Raw genomic sequence first — 16657 nt, 5'->3', positions numbered from 1 at the left:
CTGTGCAATACAGACGTCATCGCTATCTTCCTATCTCTGAACTTGCCACGAGCCTGCGAGGTTCACGTTCTATCTGTGTGTAACCTTTTGAGCTTCGTTCGTCCCTTATCGCCGTTCCCTCTCACTTTGATTTTGATAAAGCTTAACTAGATTACCTCCCGATCCGACTCCGAATCCGAAAGTTTGGTAACTCCTTTCGCAGCCAATATCAACAAAGCTATTCGTTCAGCATCCGGTGATATGTTCTCCGAGATACAAAGGACCTCGTCAAGCATATAGTCTGGGACAAGTGCGAGTACGCGATGCCTCAATTCCCATTTCTGCGGTCAAGTCAGGACAAGAACGCAGATCCATCGCCGCAATCACCATCACAAGTGCAATCAGCATCGTCGTCCTCTCAGGCTAGTACAAGCACCTCGCAGCCGCCGCAATTTACTCATCCATTTGCCTCGTCCTCAACGAACGCCTCATCAGCTACGATCAACGCTAATGCCAGTAGCAGTACCAGTGGAAATGCAAGTAGCTCTGCTGTACCTGTACCTGCCTTTGTGCCTGCCGAATCGCCTACCTCCAAATACCATCCGTCCAGATTACTACGTCGCAAAGCCAGTCTGAGCAACAAGTCGAATGATCCTCCCACGTTCTCCGAATCGGAACCTCTGCCGACTACATCAAATGGTCATATCGGAAGTACTGGGTCTGAGCCACCCACTTCTCCTCGTAGATTACCTTCTTCGCCCAGAGGTTTCCCTTCTCCCCCTCGTGGATTCTTTTTCGATGGACCCTTGAACAGAGAGAACGGGAGTCTTGACAAGGAAAGGGATAGGGAGCGGGACAAATTTTCGACTTACCCAACAAGACGTGGATCCGAAACATCACGAACAAATCTAGCTTACGGATTATCCTCCCCATCATCGTCTGGAGCCAGTACGAACCAAGCGAAACGATCAGCATTTGTGTATGATGGCCAACTACAGATGAGCAATGAAGGAGACGAACCGGTAGTCATCATTCCTTCTTCTTCTGCATCGACATCGGGATCGCGGGAAGAAGCAATTTCACTCAACTTAGCGGCGTTGGGGCTGGGGACGAATGCTGAGGCTTTGCCATTATCCTCTTCGTTGCCTAAAGTGTTAGATGGTGGATTAGGTTCGAATAGCGGGAAGGGGATGGGCATATTCGATAAAGTCATGCAGGGTGACGGTCTACATCTTCAGCCTCAGAACGCTATCGTAGATGATGGACACAGAGATGGAAGTCGGAATAGAGATAGGGATAAGGATGGTGAATATGAGCCCCCTACACCGCCTGATTCAGCTACGACACCATTCTATCCTACTGCCCTATCTCCACCGCGAAGGCCCATGCCAAGATCTCCTAGAGCTCTTGCAAATCAGAGGGCAGGCACACCAACAAATGCTCATCATGTAGGCGGTAGACCAGAGACTCCACCTAGTATGGGTATGTTCCAAGCTCTCTCCGCCGTTGGAGGGCCCTCGTCCGGCGGCTCGACTTCAGCAGCTGAGAACAGGACGAGATACAATACTTCTTCCTCTCCAAATCTGCGCCTTCAACAACAACAACAACAACAACAGCAACAGCAGCTGCAGCAATTGTATAATGAGAACAGCGCCTCTCCTACACCCGCATCAAGTAATCGAGCTGAATGGCTAGCCCGTAAACCCTCCTTATCTTCCGGTACACAAACTCCGAATCGCCAACGTCCGCACCAGCATCAGCATCAGCACCAGCAACTGAGTCACCATCGTCCCTCCCTATCAGTCGATCAAGGCAGATCTTCGTCAGCGTCTCGCAATCAATCTGATTCACCGACACTGCGGAGCCATCTCGTCGACAAGCCACCTTCGACACCCAAAAGGCAAGGTTCATTGGACGATTCACCCAGAATCGTAGATGGTTCAGATGGTACCGGCACAAATGGGAATATGAGGTCCGGTCCCAGATCTAGGAAACCATCCTTCTCATCTTCCTTCGAGAGCGATACCGACGCAGCTCTATCGTCCGATGCAGACGGCGAGATTGGCGCTCATCCACATCGTCAATCTATTTCACTTCTTACTCCTTCTCGAGGTTCTATAAGTGTCGGTGCCAGTGCCAATCGAAGGTCTCCTAATGGCAATGGCAATGGCAATGCCCTTTCGATCCCGAGCGGCTACGAAGTGATTGTCAACTGCATAAGTACAAAGGGTGAGAATGAAAACGATAATGATAACGGAAACGGAAACGGAAACGAAAAGGAAATTGGAGAGATCAAATGGGAAGTAACGATCAAGAAACAGTCTAGTCAATCCCCAAATACGCCCACTAGTCCTTTACAACTAAGTACGGGTGGGGTGACCGCGACTGCTCCCCACTCGGCAAGCTCGATCAATCTCAGCTTATCGTTAGACCAACCCACGGGTAAATTGGTATTTATTTCTTTTCCGATGGATATACATGCTACGCCAACAAGGAAACGTCGGCCCAGTATGGTCAGTAGAATCCGAGATCGAGATCGGGATTCAAGTATATCTTCACCTCGTGGTATGCTGTCTGCGGCCTCTGTTTCATTACCATCACCAAGGCCATCTACACCACCGAATCAGATGCAAAGTAACCTCGTTGGAACCCCCACCGAAGGCACATTATCAAGAACCCCTTCTTCAAGAAGGAAACCTCCCCCGCCATGGCCTTCGCCTCGGACAACCAATCCCATCTCGCCCCCTGCGTCCCCTAGAGATGTGTTTACGCCGCGCAAATCTGGAACACCGACTAGGATGGGAGTGAATGGGGATTTGCTGAATAAAGTCACTCGAGGTGATGGCATGGAGTAGATACCGACTTTACTTTAGGGCGCCCTCAAAAACAGACCATAGGAGGCGAAATGGTCGGTTGTCGACGGATATCGGAGAAAGGCTGGATGATCTATACTCTATTTGATGCATATGCATATTCTATAATTGTCAAGGTGTTTGTCCTCATCGCTTTATCTCCTTCGCCTCTCAGAGAATGAGACGACCGCGTACCTGATCATTCAAGTTAGCTTTGCCTTACCCCCACCAGTGAAGATTCCAGATGGCGAACCGACTCACTTCCCGGATATTCTCCAATCTGGAGCTTCTTTGTCCAAACGTTCCGCTACGCCCTCTTCCAGCCCGACACTGCATAGAGATGACACGACATCAGCCGCAATCCTTACATTGACTTTCCGCTAGACTATCAACCGCTCAAGGACCGAGCACTTACACCGTGTCCGCCTTATTTGTTCTCAAACTCAACAAGGTGATTTTGCCCGCGAGTGGGCCGAGCGCTTCTTCAAAAGGTGTTGTAGTAGGCCACCAAGCGTCTCCTACCAATCTGTGCATCAGACAAACAAGATCAATCAGCATAAGTATTTCGTATACGTAGAATGTAAGATCAAGCGAAACATCCCGTATTCGTGAGACAAGGTGTATACTCACTTCCTGTAATTGAGATCTCCTTTGAAAATCACCAAGTCGCTCTTCCTCAATTCGTCGAGCGTACCGGGAGCAACCTCTGGTAAGTCCTGGAACGCGTACTGCGTCGTCCAGAATCGACCAAGCGGAGTCGCTTTACCAAGTTTGGTGTCTGCAGGTACGGAGAGCTTGAATTTGCCAGAGTCCAAATATCGTTTCCATCGACTGGCTAAGGCTGATAATGACGCTAGATCGTCTGGTGATAGAGGGGTGGAAGCGTGTGAGGCGAAGAATGAGGAGTCGAGAAGGGAATCGATGGCCCAGCTGTACATGACGAATGAAACACCAGTGATATGACTCTCTTGTCAGCTTTTGAGAACGGTGACCCATGTCTGGCTGATTGGGATGAGGATCGTATCGAATGGGACAGAAGGATTTCGGTAGTGAAACTCACGTGAAGTCATAGGGTAAGACATCAGAGACAAACCATGGAATAGCCTTCGGATGGAAGACAACTGTATCCACGAATGGCGTACAAGAAACCAAAAAGTCCGCGAGGATAAGATCCGTGAACAATTCAAATCCGGCGTTATCCAATATAATATCGACTCTGCCGTTTTTGACGGTTTTTAGGTATGACCATACTCTGGGCAAGTCATTCCTGAGGATATTCTTGGCTTGTTCTTGCTGAGCGGCAGAACCGACAGCTTGGAGTTTCTGGATATCTTCGTATTTGAGATCCACCAATAAGGACAGATCAGTCGCATTTCCCCATAGGTCAGCTTGAATCATCTCCAAGAAGGCAATTTCTAATGCGGATCCCTCAGCCTCGTAATTCTGCGACAAATCGTCTGTCTCTTGGACGGCTTGGTTCATAGCTTTGGCGAGGTGGACAATGGCGACGGAGCTGGATTTGTAGGTCTCGGCTTTTTGCTCGAAGAAGGGATCGTATTCTTTCCAGTGAACTGTAGAGGCGAAGTAGCTCCTCAATCTTCGATACCTGGAAAGACGAGGAGGTTTAGCATGTGTAGCGGGAGCGAGATAGATTAGTAAGGAAGGCAGGGAGGAAACAAAGTAAGCAAGTGAAAGCGAAGGACAGGGGATGCACGAACATATAACATTCCGCATAAAGCCAATTCATCGTCCCCCATCTACAGTCCTCATCAGGATACGTCCTCAGCTCATCATTATAGCATTCTCTATTGATATCGCCGTCGTTCTCTATAGGTGTCAAAGCGGCGTTGTGTCCCATATCATATTTCATTTGGCTGATTTGACTGATGATTTTCTTTCCCTCGACAAGCTTCGCTTCAGAATTGGCATCTGGGTTCATGTGAAGCTCGTGGTTGACATTGGATACTGCCGAGACGATGTTGGTGAGTACGACAGGCCATCTTTTCACCAGGGAAGTATAGGCGAATCCCTTTTTCTCCTTGGGCGAACAGCGGTCGTAAGGGAGTTTGAATAGACCTGGGAATGGCATTCTGGGTATGCTCTCCTCTTTCACTCGGCTGGGTAGGCTCTGATTAGTCTGCGTGAAGAGTGATGTTTAGAGAAGGAACATCGAAAGAAAAGTCATGAATTCCCTCCCTCTCGCTCAACGTGTCATAGCATGTTTCATTTCAGGTCAGGCGAATTAACAGTTTAACAGTTTAGCCGATTCCGCTTGTACAGTGGAGGTAGAGCATTTTCGGATTTCTCCTTCCCCTTCTACAACGCAACATTCATGCTGGCCTGAACAATCCTCTCTAGATCAACCTGCACCTATCACAGAATCAGCCAGCTGGGTCTGGCGCAGCTACTGCTTTTACGCCCAATGATACCTCTGATACTGTACGCTTCCGAGACGGGGAACGCTCAAGATGTCGCCGAACGAGTCGCTCGATCATTCCGATCAAAAGGCCGAAAGATCACTTGTCAATCGATGGAAACATTCCCTATCCAGTCGCTCATCCATGTACCCCTCATCATCCTGATCACTTCAACTCATGGTCGAGGGGATCCTCCACCTGCAATGACGAGCTTATGGAAAGCTTTGCTACGAGCGAATCTGCCTAAAGATATACTGGAGGACGTCCATTTTACGCTGTTTGGCTTGGGGGATAGTTCGTACGAGAGATTTTGTTATGCGGGGAAGATACTGGCTAGACGCATGGAGGATCTAGGAGGAAATAAGCTTTGTGGATATGGCTGGGGTGATGAGAGGTCTCCTAATGGGTAGGTCTTCGTCTATCCCTTATTTTCGTAGATTCGCTGGACACAGCTCAAGTAGTTCAGATCTGATAAAACGCAATACACATCGCAGAATCGAAGACGCTTTGATACCTTGGCTGAAAGAGACACTCGATACCTTCCTACCTTACTTACCCATCATACCGGACTACACACCACTTGAAAGTACAGATCTACCACCGCCGATATATTCTTTGACGCCGATAGCTACTTCGTCGAAGCAGAATGGACTAGACATACCCCTGGACAAATTATCGATATCGGACATCCCTAATGGCTGTGCAGCACCTACAAGAGTGGAAGATATGATACGGCATCACGATGATGGGTGGGTGAAGCCTGATGATTGGGTATGGGCCACGCTGCGGAAGAACGAAAGAGTGACAAAGGGGGATTGGTGGCAGGATGTAAGGGAAATCGAGCTAGAATTCGAGGATGATGACATGTGTGTACAGTGAGACCCACTCTCTTTTGAGAAGTCTTAACCACCATGACATACTATGCTGCACGGGCAAATAGACTGACTGTGTACCGCAGTGAGCCATACTTGCCCGGATCGATTTGTTCGCTGCAGCCGCAGTCAAGCGAAGAAGACGTGACCATGTTTCTGGAATTGATGGATCTGGAATCGCAAGCGGATATACCAATGACTGTAAAATCTCTACTGCAGGGTGAGTCAACCTTTCTACTTCTCACAAGTTCAGGAAAAACGGACATCATAGCACTCTGTTAGGGAGATCGAGGCTGACCGCTTTGCGCGACGCGGTGTTGTAGAACAATCATTACCTCAACACCTACCCCCTTCCGGTAAACCTACAACATTGCGATCGTTATTGACCAATCACTTGGATATACGCTGTTCGCCCCGGAAAAGCTTTTTCGAGTGGCTGCGGCGGCTATCGTCTGATGAGCGGGAACAGGAAAGGCTAGACGAATTTATCGATGATCCTGTGAGTATCGAGACATGTCCATGGTCTGGATAGAACCATCACTCACACGCTAGTCAAATGTGCAGGACGAGATACATACGTATGCAACTCGACCTTCGAGGTCTATAGTGGAGACTCTGGCAGACTTCAGGCAGACAAAAATACCGTTATCCCACATACTGGAGATTTTGCCTCCGTTGCGGAGACGGCAATTCTCAATAGCCAGTTCATTCGAGGTATGTCGAGTCCTTTTCCCATTGATCCCACTACACAAAAAGGCTGACACTGACGATGATTCATCCAGGCACATCCAGGCAAAGTACAGCTCTTGGTAGCGCTTGTGGAGTACAAGACCAATCTGAAGATACCCAGAAGAGGACTGTGCTCCCAATGGCTTGATAGTTTGTCTGTCGGTGAGTCGTTCGGAACTTTGCAGGACAGACAGGTGTGATCCCATAGCTAATTCAGCTAATACTTCAAGGCTCCCGAATTCCGATACACATCTCACCACCGACGTTATACTTGCCGCTAGATCCCGAAATACCTGTGATACTGGTCGGACCCGGGACCGGTGTTGCACCTATGCGGGCATTTGTAGAAGCTAGAGTGGCTCAAGGGGCCATCGACAGTGAGTGAACATCTCCAGAAAATGACTACGGTCGCGGTCGACTGATCAGTGTGACTGTGTAGACACCGCATTATATTTTGGCTGTCGATCGAAATATGCCGATTTCTACTTTTCGTCCGAATGGCAGAAATACGGCGAGATGGGCATGAACATCCAAATTGCAGCCAGCAGGGATCAAGAGGAGAAGGTGTATGTCCAGCATCTGATCAAGGAAAACAAGGAGGAAGTGCACGAATGGTTAGTCGAGAAAGGGGGTTATGTATTCATTTCTGGCTCGTCGAATGCTATGCCTCGAGAAGTCAGAGAAGCTTTAGCTTGGTGTATCAGTACGGAAGGCGCCGGGACATTTAGTGAGGAAGAAGCGAAAGAGTATATAGAGAGAATGTTCGAGGAGAAGAGAGGAGGGGAAGAGAGCTGGTAGTCTACGCTCTCATCCGGGCAAATGTACCATATCCCCTTGTGATAAGGTATAACATGGTTGATACAGGATATAGACGGTGAAGGAATGTTGTATGCATTACTCAATTGTTGCATCATTGTCTACTACGTACAGCGATATCACGTGTTGTGTCGTTGACGCATGTCTTGTTCGGACCGGAAGAAGCAAGCTAGAGGATGGATGGATTTATTGTCTGCTTTTGGCATTTGTATCAAAGACCACTCTGTCATCTCACTTTCCGTGATCGATCCGGTAGCCCTCTTCATCCACAAGCTCATCGCTCTTCCGAAGTACGAGGTCGGCGGATCCCCTGGAAACATCCTCGTCAAGTTGCCCCGCAAGCAAGCAATGATATTCTATTCTAGCTTCAACTTTAAACTCTGTTATTAATTAGCTGACACGCGACTGGTCAACAACATTTCACCCATTCATTACCGCAAATCGCAGACCAGCGAATACCAACAACATAATTTAACATAACATCGTAGACCTTACTGTCTCGGTACTATCCTCTCATTGCTGCGCCATCATAACCGCTCTGCTATCATCAAAAGCAAAGCACACTCATCTCGCCAGGAATCCACCCGGAATCGAGCAAGAACCTCTTCAAGCTTCAAGCGGTGTAGCGGGACGACATCAGCACAGATCCCTGGGGTCATCTTCAAGTCCAATGGTACAACCAATCATCCTCAAGTTCGTATACAAGTTGATATAGTGATGGACAAAACGAGTAGAGATGGCTACGAAACAACTTCATTCCGCACAGCCGCTTCCTGTCAAGCACCTCCTGAAGAACTTCACCTCTGAATATCCCCTCCGAGCACCATCACCCATCCCGCCTTCATCCAGGGTGGACCCGTCGCTCACTCAACGACTACCTCCTCCAACATCCTCCAACCCGTTCACATGGACATTACCAACATGGTGGCTCTTCATCCGGTTCCTACTCACCAAGGGCCTTCATGTGTATTTCAACCTGTTGAGCCATTTCATATTCGGGCCCAAGCGGAAATCATGGGGATATAGAATGACATTCATCACCTCTTTCATGAGGAACATAGCGGATCATTCATCCTTAGCGGATATAGTCCTCGTCAGGCGATTCATCTCGCTGCACTTCTTAGTCCCCTTACCTGGAGATGCGGTCGTTACGCCGATTACCTTCAAAGTCCCCTTGAAGAAGGGCAAGGAGATCGCCCGCGGATTCTTGGGGTATCTGGATAAGGAAGAGGACGGTCAGAGGGAATTATCGGGGGAATGGGTAGTCGGGACGGATGTTTGGAAACGCCTGAAAGCTGAAAGGAGAGCTAGGAATAGATCAAGAAATAATACTACCAAGACAAAGAGGAAATCTTCTTCGACTTCATCCAGGTCGACAACACCTATCAAACATAGCGGTCTGATCAATTCCCTGCCCCCTACATCAGAAACACACTCATTCCAATCTGCATCGTCACCATCTACAACCTCACATCCCAAGTCAAATATCAACCCCTTCGTCCCATCATCATCATCCTCGAATCCCATTAATGGATCTCACCCTTCACCCTCACCGCAAAGGACAAATCGCAGCAATTCGACTAATAGTACAACTACCCCAACGACCGACTCAGAATCGGACAGGACAGGCGAAAGAGTGATATACTACGTCCATGGTGGGGCTTATTACGTGGGCAACGCTGCTACCCACAGATTGATCACTATCGGCGTGAGCAAAAGTTGTAATGCTAGGGTATTCGGTGAGTACATTGTCCAGCTTGCCGAGAGGACTTCGCGGAAAATCATAAACATATTGACTAATACTCTGTCCATATCCTCAGCCATCACATATCGCTTAGCACCTGAGCACGTCTTTCCGCTTCCTCTTCACGATGTACTTCATGGCTATCTCCGCCTGCTAGCACCTCCGCTGTCGATACCGCCGGAAAATATCATCATAGCAGGAGACTCGGCCGGTGGAGGCTTGTCGTTAGCGCTGTGCATGTACTTGCGGGACGAGGGATACAAGCTGCCTGCAGGATTGGTACTCATGAGTCCCTGGGTGGATCTGACCATGAGTTGCGGGAGCTGGGATGAGAATGCAGCTACAGATGTGGTCCCTCGACCGGAGGCGGATGGTGAGTCGGCTGCTCCATATCTCATGCTTGCAATCGGGAGTGCTCATGTCTCAACTCGCGTCTAGACCACCTCAATCCCGTGGCTTGTTATCTTGGACCAAAGGGCATAACGAGTTACCTCACGCACCCATACGCCTCACCCTTATTTGGCGACTTGTCCGGCTTACCCCCTATGCTCATTCAGTCTGGAGACTCAGAGGTACTGCGGGACGAGATCACCTTATTGGCTCACAAAGCGACTCTAGCGGGTGTACACGTCACCCATGAGCTGTACGAGGATATGGTCCATGTCTTCCAGATGTTCTCGTTCTTACCAGCTACAACAGCTGCCATCAACAATGTCGGCAAATGGGTTTGTCAGACTTTACCGGCTATAGAGGAAGAGGAGGTCCTCGGACGCCTCAACAAAGAAGTCGAAGCCGAGATGGAAACTTCGCCGAGGGTGGTCTCTGGAGATGGGGACGAGCTGGGTGTGGCCAATACATCTAATCAGACCGAGGTAATTCCTAGTGAGATCGATGCTGCTCAAGATTACAGAGCGAGCAGGTTGAGGACACCTAAAGCGAGTGCTTTGGCACTAGACATCGGTGAACCTCAAGGGGCAGGAAATACACTGGACGACAATGGACCGACTGTCGATCTAGATTCATTACCCGCCGATGTCCAATCCAAAGATATCGGTACCAACGTGCAGGGCTCAACGTCAAGGTCAAGGTCAAGGTCAAGGTCAATCACACCAACACCTAAATCCCGTACGCCCTTCCAAGCGTCAGCTTCTGAGTTAGGCTTAGACTTGAGCGGAATCCCTTTCCCACAATCAAACCATGCATTACCCTTCGACGGCCCACACACTCTCCCGAGATTGCGAAGGTCGATCACCAACGTCCCATCTTCCCAACAAGCACATTCGCACAATCATGGGATTTCACCATTATCGCCCACACCCAGTTCGACATCCGCAACCAACTACTTCGGTACGCAGCATCACACCCACAATCATGGTCATAGCAGAAGACGAACGACATATTCATTGCATGTCTCACCAGCTCAATCGACGGGAGCACGGACACCGAGTAATCCAACTTCGCCCACGCCCTCAATAAGGAAGAGACTGAGGGGTATGAGCATATCTTCTTCGGCGCATGGAACGCCGAGCACACGAGCGAGAAGTAAGAGTCATTCAGATATCTTCGAGCTTGTTGAGGGGTACGTAGAAGGAGGAGCGGCGAATACGACTACGGTCATTGATCCGGAAGGAGAGGTTAGGAGTATGGGTGTTTTGGGGGAAGATGAGGATGATCTGCAGTGAATCTGGATTGATTCCCAACAGGGTTGCAGCGATGCACCAGATCAGAGTTCCCACGCCAGAAATAGACCGATAAGGGATTGAGTGCAACAAGCTCAGACAATTTTAGTGGTGGAAATGCCAGGCCAAGTTGGGGGATCCATGCTCGTGAGGCAGTCAAATGAGGATTTGTAGAGATTAGAATTTTGTACAATGCAATGTATGTATGACACAATTTATCACGTCACTCTCCTCTATACACCATCTTGCTGTGCAGCGAGTATGATGACAAGCATGCAGGCATAGCTCTTCCTCTGACTGATGTGCTTCGCATGCCAGAGGCGTCACCAACCGCCCGCCCTTTTTCGTCACGCAGAAGCAAGCTACGCAACCTGCATTGCAGGACTCCCCTGTGACGTTGGACAAAGAACGAAGCAATAATTATGATAGGCACATGGACCTCCTTTGTCTGCTGTTTAAAAGCAGGCTGCCACCGGGTCCGTTATAGCCATATCTTCGCATACATAAATCGTCCACCGTACAGGATTTGGACCAATCGCGGATGGTACAGTAAAGGCCAATCCCCTCAACTATAGTACATATCAATCCCACAGAGTGGCAATCACTGAACTACCATGCCGTCAATTGATCGTGACCCCTGAGGCATGAGGGTGGAATTTGATGCGGGAACCCAGGCTCATTCCGATTCTTCCGTGGGCAAGGAGATCGATGGAGCCTTGACCGTGCCCAGAAATCTGGAGCTGTATGATCCCCAGAGCGCAAGCGGAGACGTGAGGGACGGTATCAAGGTACTCGCTTGCCAAGCAAGGTCATCTTATCCCAAATTGATCGGGTCCGAGTGGTATGTCGCGCCTGCAAGATGCCTATCCATCAGTCGAAAGAGATACGCCGATGCACCGACTGATGAGAGAAGAAGAAACTTGAACTCGATAGAGAGCAATTTGGGTTCAGCTATCAGCACAGCGTTGCGAGGTAGTATTCCCACCGTGGTTCTGGGACAAGCCTACCACGTTCAAGCAGAAGCCGAAAACCGTGGCGAAGAAGGTCTGGCAGCTTGGAAAAAATACTTGCAGGAGGTCCGCGGGACCATTGATACCGTTCGAGGTGTGCTAGATGGGCCAAGTGCTGATTCAACTTTGGCAGAATTTGTGGAACATCGAAGGTTGATCGATCAGAAGTTCTTCATGATGAGTGCAGCTTGTCTATCGAGCGTCTTCCACAATCGACCACCAGGCATCAGGAATACTGTAATGCTGTCGTTGGAGTCATTCGCCACTCAGTCAGAGGGCAGTCAACAATCCGCCAGGGCAGTGGGGCGTATCTTGAAGGAGCAGTCACAAGACCAATTTAATCCGCACGTCAATCAAAGCGGCACATGAACCGGCCATCTGGGTGGTGGCAGGGATCGCTGACTCGCTGGTTGGGGACAGGCAAGTCGACGGCGAGACCGTGGGTGATCAAGGGCTCAAGAGACGTCATATGCTCTATCCCTCAAACCGAACTATGTGCGCTATGATTCAAATGCCATCCTCGGATCCGGATCGCAACTCTGCGGCAAAGTCGCTGATCGACGAGTATTACGACAAGATCGGCACGAAGTTGTCGAGGGAGTTCAGTCGTTTAGAACCTGTTTCCCCTTATGCCGATGCCGCGGATGGAGGACTCGACGAGTACAGACTATGCAGAGAACTTGACACAAAATGTCAGCAGACTCTAAGGATAATCACAGATCGATATACTTCGGAGCTGGAGTTTGACCTCGCTGCTAAGGACCTGGACACCGATGATACTCGACACCACTTCTCCATCGAGACAGTCGACGGGTTCCCCCTCAAGGATGTCTATCGGGAAGACGTTGCTTCGTGGGGTATCTCGAATTTCCACCCAGACTTCGCTCCTGCTCAATCCGAGATCTATCAGACCAGACCAAATACCAAACGGTGCGCCTCTTGATAGTCATATCTACCTGTTTGTACCTCGCTTGCTCGCTGCAGAACTTTGCAAGCTCATTTGCATCTGGGATCTTGTCTCAAGCCAACCAGGTTTGGGTCCGTTCATTTTACATGATACATGATGGATGTTCATATGTTATGCGATATCTTGGCCGCCACTGAGACGCAGCGCAATCAATGCGAGACTGGATCCACCATCGGTCATGTAGATGCATTGGCACAAGTCAGCCACATCTCGTGAAGCCTTCGCTCCAGTCTGCTTTGGAGATGCAGAGAGCGAAAGCATGGTGTACAGTACGACCTGCTAGTGTGCATGTCCCGAGTGGACCGAGGTGCCATGAGCGAGTGTCCGGAAATGCCAGTCAACGTCAACACAAAAAAAGGACTGAATGCGAGTCTGGACTTCACACGCGCCACTATACAAGCAAACAGAAAGAAGCTGGACACACTTCTTGGTCAGCCTTTAGAAGTATTAGACCTAGACCCTTGTGGACCTTCCATAGCACTCGAAGAAAGCTGGTTGAACATCTCCTTTATGATACCCTCCGCGCACATCGGGTTTGCCACTTTTCACTAACCTTTTCACGTATACATAAGAGAATGGTCTCAGCATTTCGACCACTATCCGCCACTATCTCGACAGATCCTATGTTATATGAGAATAGACAAATACTGATTACACGACACAGGCAGGCAAGCACAATACAGACAACATGTCGTCGCCTACATCGCATGGACAAGAGCAAGATCAGGGTATGACACCTCCTTCGACCAGCTCGGATCTGTCTCTCAGGCTTAAGAAAGGGGTTCCAGGCCTAGGCGCCACGGAGACTGAAGTACCTAGCAATAATACGGTCCAGCTCGCAAGCACCCACTTCATGGGACCGGGCTTTGAGACCTTCCGGGACCTTCCACATACCGCCCCTAGAGGATGGTTCAATAGACGCACTTACGATCCCCGAGGCGGAGGGCCCTCCGAAGAAACATGGGAGCTGGCGGAAGAATTGGACAAGGAGTACTTGGTTCCTATCTTAAAGAAAGCTGCCAATACTCCAATCAACTATCCAGACGATGTGGACTATACGAAAGGCTCGACCTGGACTTCGATCTCCAAAGCATACCACGGGAAAGCGGCTGGAATACTGGAGAGGTCACTCGCTGAAGCCTACGAAGCGTTTAGCAAGAGGTACCCTGACCAGAGTAGATCGATCTCGTATAAGATGGCTCCGCAGGAAGAGTACGCTGCACTCCACCCTGATTTGTCCAAAGAGCACCATGACGTCCGCAACTGGGAGCGTGTCCAGGAGGACATGACCAAACCACTAGATTGGGATCGACACACGAGAGAGACCGATGCGTTGTATGCTTCGGGAAAGGTTCAAAGCAAAGGGTATATCGATGCGGTATTTTATCTCGGGAAAGGAGCATATGCGACCATCCATGATGCGGACGGTACTAAGATAACGCTCGATGACGCCAAGAAATTGATGACCGTTGGTTCGACTGAAGAAAACAGTCTATCTGATCGAACATTTTCCGTTCAGATCATGTCCCCGGAAACGCAATTCGACCTGACGTTATTATCCGGGATTGGCGGGTTCTCTATCGACCCAGAAAATCAGAGGAGAAGTATGTCTTTCATCGATACCGTACGCGCAAAATACGATGCTTTGCCGAAGAACAAGTCAACGACGGTTCAGTGCACCCTCGAAGAGATCCCTGGCAAAGTGTGGGGACACTTGACAGGAGTCTACAATGAAAGGTTCGACGCGGTCCGCGAGATGATAGACGAGGTTTATTCCAGCGATCCGAACAACGCTGATCATTTCTACGTTTTGGAACCGAGTATTGAACAATATGAGGCTCATCCGGGTAAGCCCAAGCTTGCGCCTCATATGACATTCGAGGATTACGAGACTTGGTGGAGGGGATCTGAAGGTGTGGGCAAAATTGGATCTATCGCTATCTCTGAAAATGACGCCGACATTGACGGCTAGACCTAGATCTATCGCGTGGAGCTCGATACTCTGTCCTTTGAATGAGCGCTATCGTGCGCTCGTATTCTGTAAGGTAGATATTGAAGAAGAGACCACGATGCACATGGTGATGTCGACAGGCCGATTGTGCATGAAGCTGAGCTCAAGTGATATCTGAACAGGGATGTTTGTGAAAGGTAAGATGTGACCGTTTGAAGCAGCAAGGGTCCGGAATATGCATTCTGTCAACACTACATCATGAACGTCTTGCTTGTTCATCACCTTCGTTGCAGACATCGGAGCAATCTCGCTAGATTGCTCTGGTGTAATCGGCTAAATGATCAACCGGTGTCATCCGGCCCGAGAGGCCCTCATTCAGAAAGCATCAGTGAAACGTATATATCGTCCTCACCGTTGATATTCAGCTCGACTCCTCTGCGGAACCCATTCGTGAGCAAGCAGATTAAGATGGCAAGACCTATCCAAGATGCCATCGTGCTGATGGTGAGTCAGACCCAACACTTCGCGGTAGGCTGCGATTCGAGCTGAGCATTGAATCATGGACAGGGCGACTCGATCACCTCGCGTCAGGATGTACCACTGTCGCTCAACGCGCTGCTCTCGGGTGCGTCTTGGTGCGCCCATCTCTGAAGACGTCATTATAGCTGATGTGCATGAATGCAGAGGCTTACAGGCGGACGATCGATGTTTTGAATCGCGGATTAGGAGCATACAACACGCGATTTTACCTGCCTTTACTCGATCAGAGTCTCTTACGTCGTGGTGAATCCCCTAATCCTCAGGAAATACGTTTAGTGACAATATGGTTTGGCGCGAACGATTCCGTCTTACCCGAATTCCTCCAACATGTTCCCCTAGACGAATACATTAGTAATCTGAATGCGATTCTGACCAAGTTGACCTCGGCGGAATCGGAGTACGAGGTGGCCCATCAGAAGGGACCGCTGAATATCGTTTTGATCACTCCTCCACCTATATATCCCGAGATGATGGGCGACGAGGATTTTGCCGGCCAGAGGGTATTAGAGAACACGAAAAGATACGCAGAAGCTGTCTTGGAGATCGGAAAGAAATGGCAAAGCTCAGAGACGGCAAAGGGCAATTGGAAGATAAGGACGGTTGATATGTTCAAGGGGACATTGGATGATGCCGGAGGAAGTGGTGAGAAACTGAGACCGTATTTCACGTGAGTGCAAATTATACGAAGTCCGACAACTGTCACTATCTCTCAACACCTGATCGCTAAAGCTGAAATATCTGAGGAAACGCAGAGATGGACTGCATCTGTCTACTAAAGGGTATGATGTCCTTTGGCAGAAACTTTCGGTTATACTAGAAACCGATTTCAAAGGTAGAGGTATCGCACCGAGCGAGATCGAGTTTACCATACCCGAGTGAGTCATCTTTCTGCTGCCCTAAGCATGCTCGCTAATACTGGGTCCAGCTGGTCCATATTGGACCACACAAATCCGCATAGCGCCGTCGACAAGATGAAAGGTCCTTATAAGCGGGTATGAGAGGGGACGAATGCAGACCACAAACACACTAGACCAAAGGCCGAATGTTGATCAACGTAATACCTCCACTTCACATGTCCATGACGTCTATTCTATCTCCTAT

At 49.4% G+C, this 16657-nt stretch overlaps 7 protein-coding genes across 7 annotated transcripts; 6 read left to right on the top strand and 1 right to left on the bottom strand.

The window, feature by feature from the left end:
* Positions 1 to 302: 302 nt before the first annotated feature.
* I303_101497 (uncharacterized protein) lies at positions 303 to 2834 on the top strand (the record flags this gene model as incomplete). The annotated part of the gene is made up of 1 exon (XM_018405711.1): positions 303 to 2834. One exon carries the CDS (start codon positions 303 to 305, stop codon positions 2832 to 2834), a length of 2532 nt encoding a protein of 843 aa, XP_018265992.1.
* A 152-nt stretch (positions 2835 to 2986) lies between these two features.
* I303_101496 (uncharacterized protein) lies at positions 2987 to 4920 on the bottom strand (the record flags this gene model as incomplete). The annotated part of the gene is made up of 6 exons (XM_018405712.1): positions 2987 to 3026; positions 3093 to 3161; positions 3247 to 3357; positions 3462 to 3761; positions 3892 to 4437; positions 4550 to 4920. 6 exons carry the CDS (start codon positions 4918 to 4920, stop codon positions 2987 to 2989), a joined length of 1437 nt encoding a protein of 478 aa, XP_018265993.1.
* A 333-nt stretch (positions 4921 to 5253) lies between these two features.
* On the top strand, positions 5254 to 7647 carry I303_101495 (NADPH-dependent diflavin oxidoreductase 1; the record flags this gene model as incomplete). Its single annotated transcript, XM_065968359.1, has 8 exons — positions 5254 to 5654; positions 5743 to 6114; positions 6207 to 6340; positions 6444 to 6619; positions 6685 to 6834; positions 6903 to 7011; positions 7080 to 7226; positions 7289 to 7647. The coding sequence occupies 8 exons, from the start codon at positions 5254 to 5256 to the stop codon at positions 7645 to 7647; spliced, it is 1848 nt and encodes a 615-aa protein (XP_065824431.1).
* A 754-nt stretch (positions 7648 to 8401) lies between these two features.
* I303_101494 (uncharacterized protein) lies at positions 8402 to 11091 on the top strand (the record flags this gene model as incomplete). The annotated part of the gene is made up of 3 exons (XM_018405714.1): positions 8402 to 9404; positions 9486 to 9782; positions 9848 to 11091. The coding sequence occupies 3 exons, from the start codon at positions 8402 to 8404 to the stop codon at positions 11089 to 11091; spliced, it is 2544 nt and encodes an 847-aa protein (XP_018265995.1).
* A 641-nt stretch (positions 11092 to 11732) lies between these two features.
* Positions 11733 to 13041, top strand: I303_101493 (uncharacterized protein; the record flags this gene model as incomplete). Its single annotated transcript, XM_018405715.1, has 2 exons — positions 11733 to 12367; positions 12519 to 13041. The coding sequence occupies 2 exons, from the start codon at positions 11733 to 11735 to the stop codon at positions 13039 to 13041; spliced, it is 1158 nt and encodes a 385-aa protein (XP_018265996.1).
* A 712-nt stretch (positions 13042 to 13753) lies between these two features.
* On the top strand, positions 13754 to 15037 carry I303_101492 (uncharacterized protein; the record flags this gene model as incomplete). The annotated part of the gene is made up of 1 exon (XM_018405716.1): positions 13754 to 15037. One exon carries the CDS (start codon positions 13754 to 13756, stop codon positions 15035 to 15037), a length of 1284 nt encoding a protein of 427 aa, XP_018265997.1.
* Positions 15038 to 15484: 447 nt separating this feature from the next.
* I303_101491 (uncharacterized protein) lies at positions 15485 to 16554 on the top strand (the record flags this gene model as incomplete). The annotated part of the gene is made up of 5 exons (XM_018405717.2): positions 15485 to 15520; positions 15584 to 15641; positions 15701 to 16223; positions 16309 to 16431; positions 16482 to 16554. The coding sequence occupies 5 exons, from the start codon at positions 15485 to 15487 to the stop codon at positions 16552 to 16554; spliced, it is 813 nt and encodes a 270-aa protein (XP_018265998.2).
* Positions 16555 to 16657: the final 103 nt, after the last annotated feature.

This window comes from Kwoniella dejecticola, chromosome 2 (genome assembly GCF_000512565.2).
Source record: "Kwoniella dejecticola CBS 10117 chromosome 2, complete sequence".
In the NCBI taxonomy this organism is placed as follows: domain Eukaryota; kingdom Fungi; phylum Basidiomycota; class Tremellomycetes; order Tremellales; family Cryptococcaceae; genus Kwoniella; species Kwoniella dejecticola.
The sequence above is the reverse complement of the archived record's forward strand: the minus strand, read 5'-3'. Positions and strand labels throughout refer to the sequence as shown.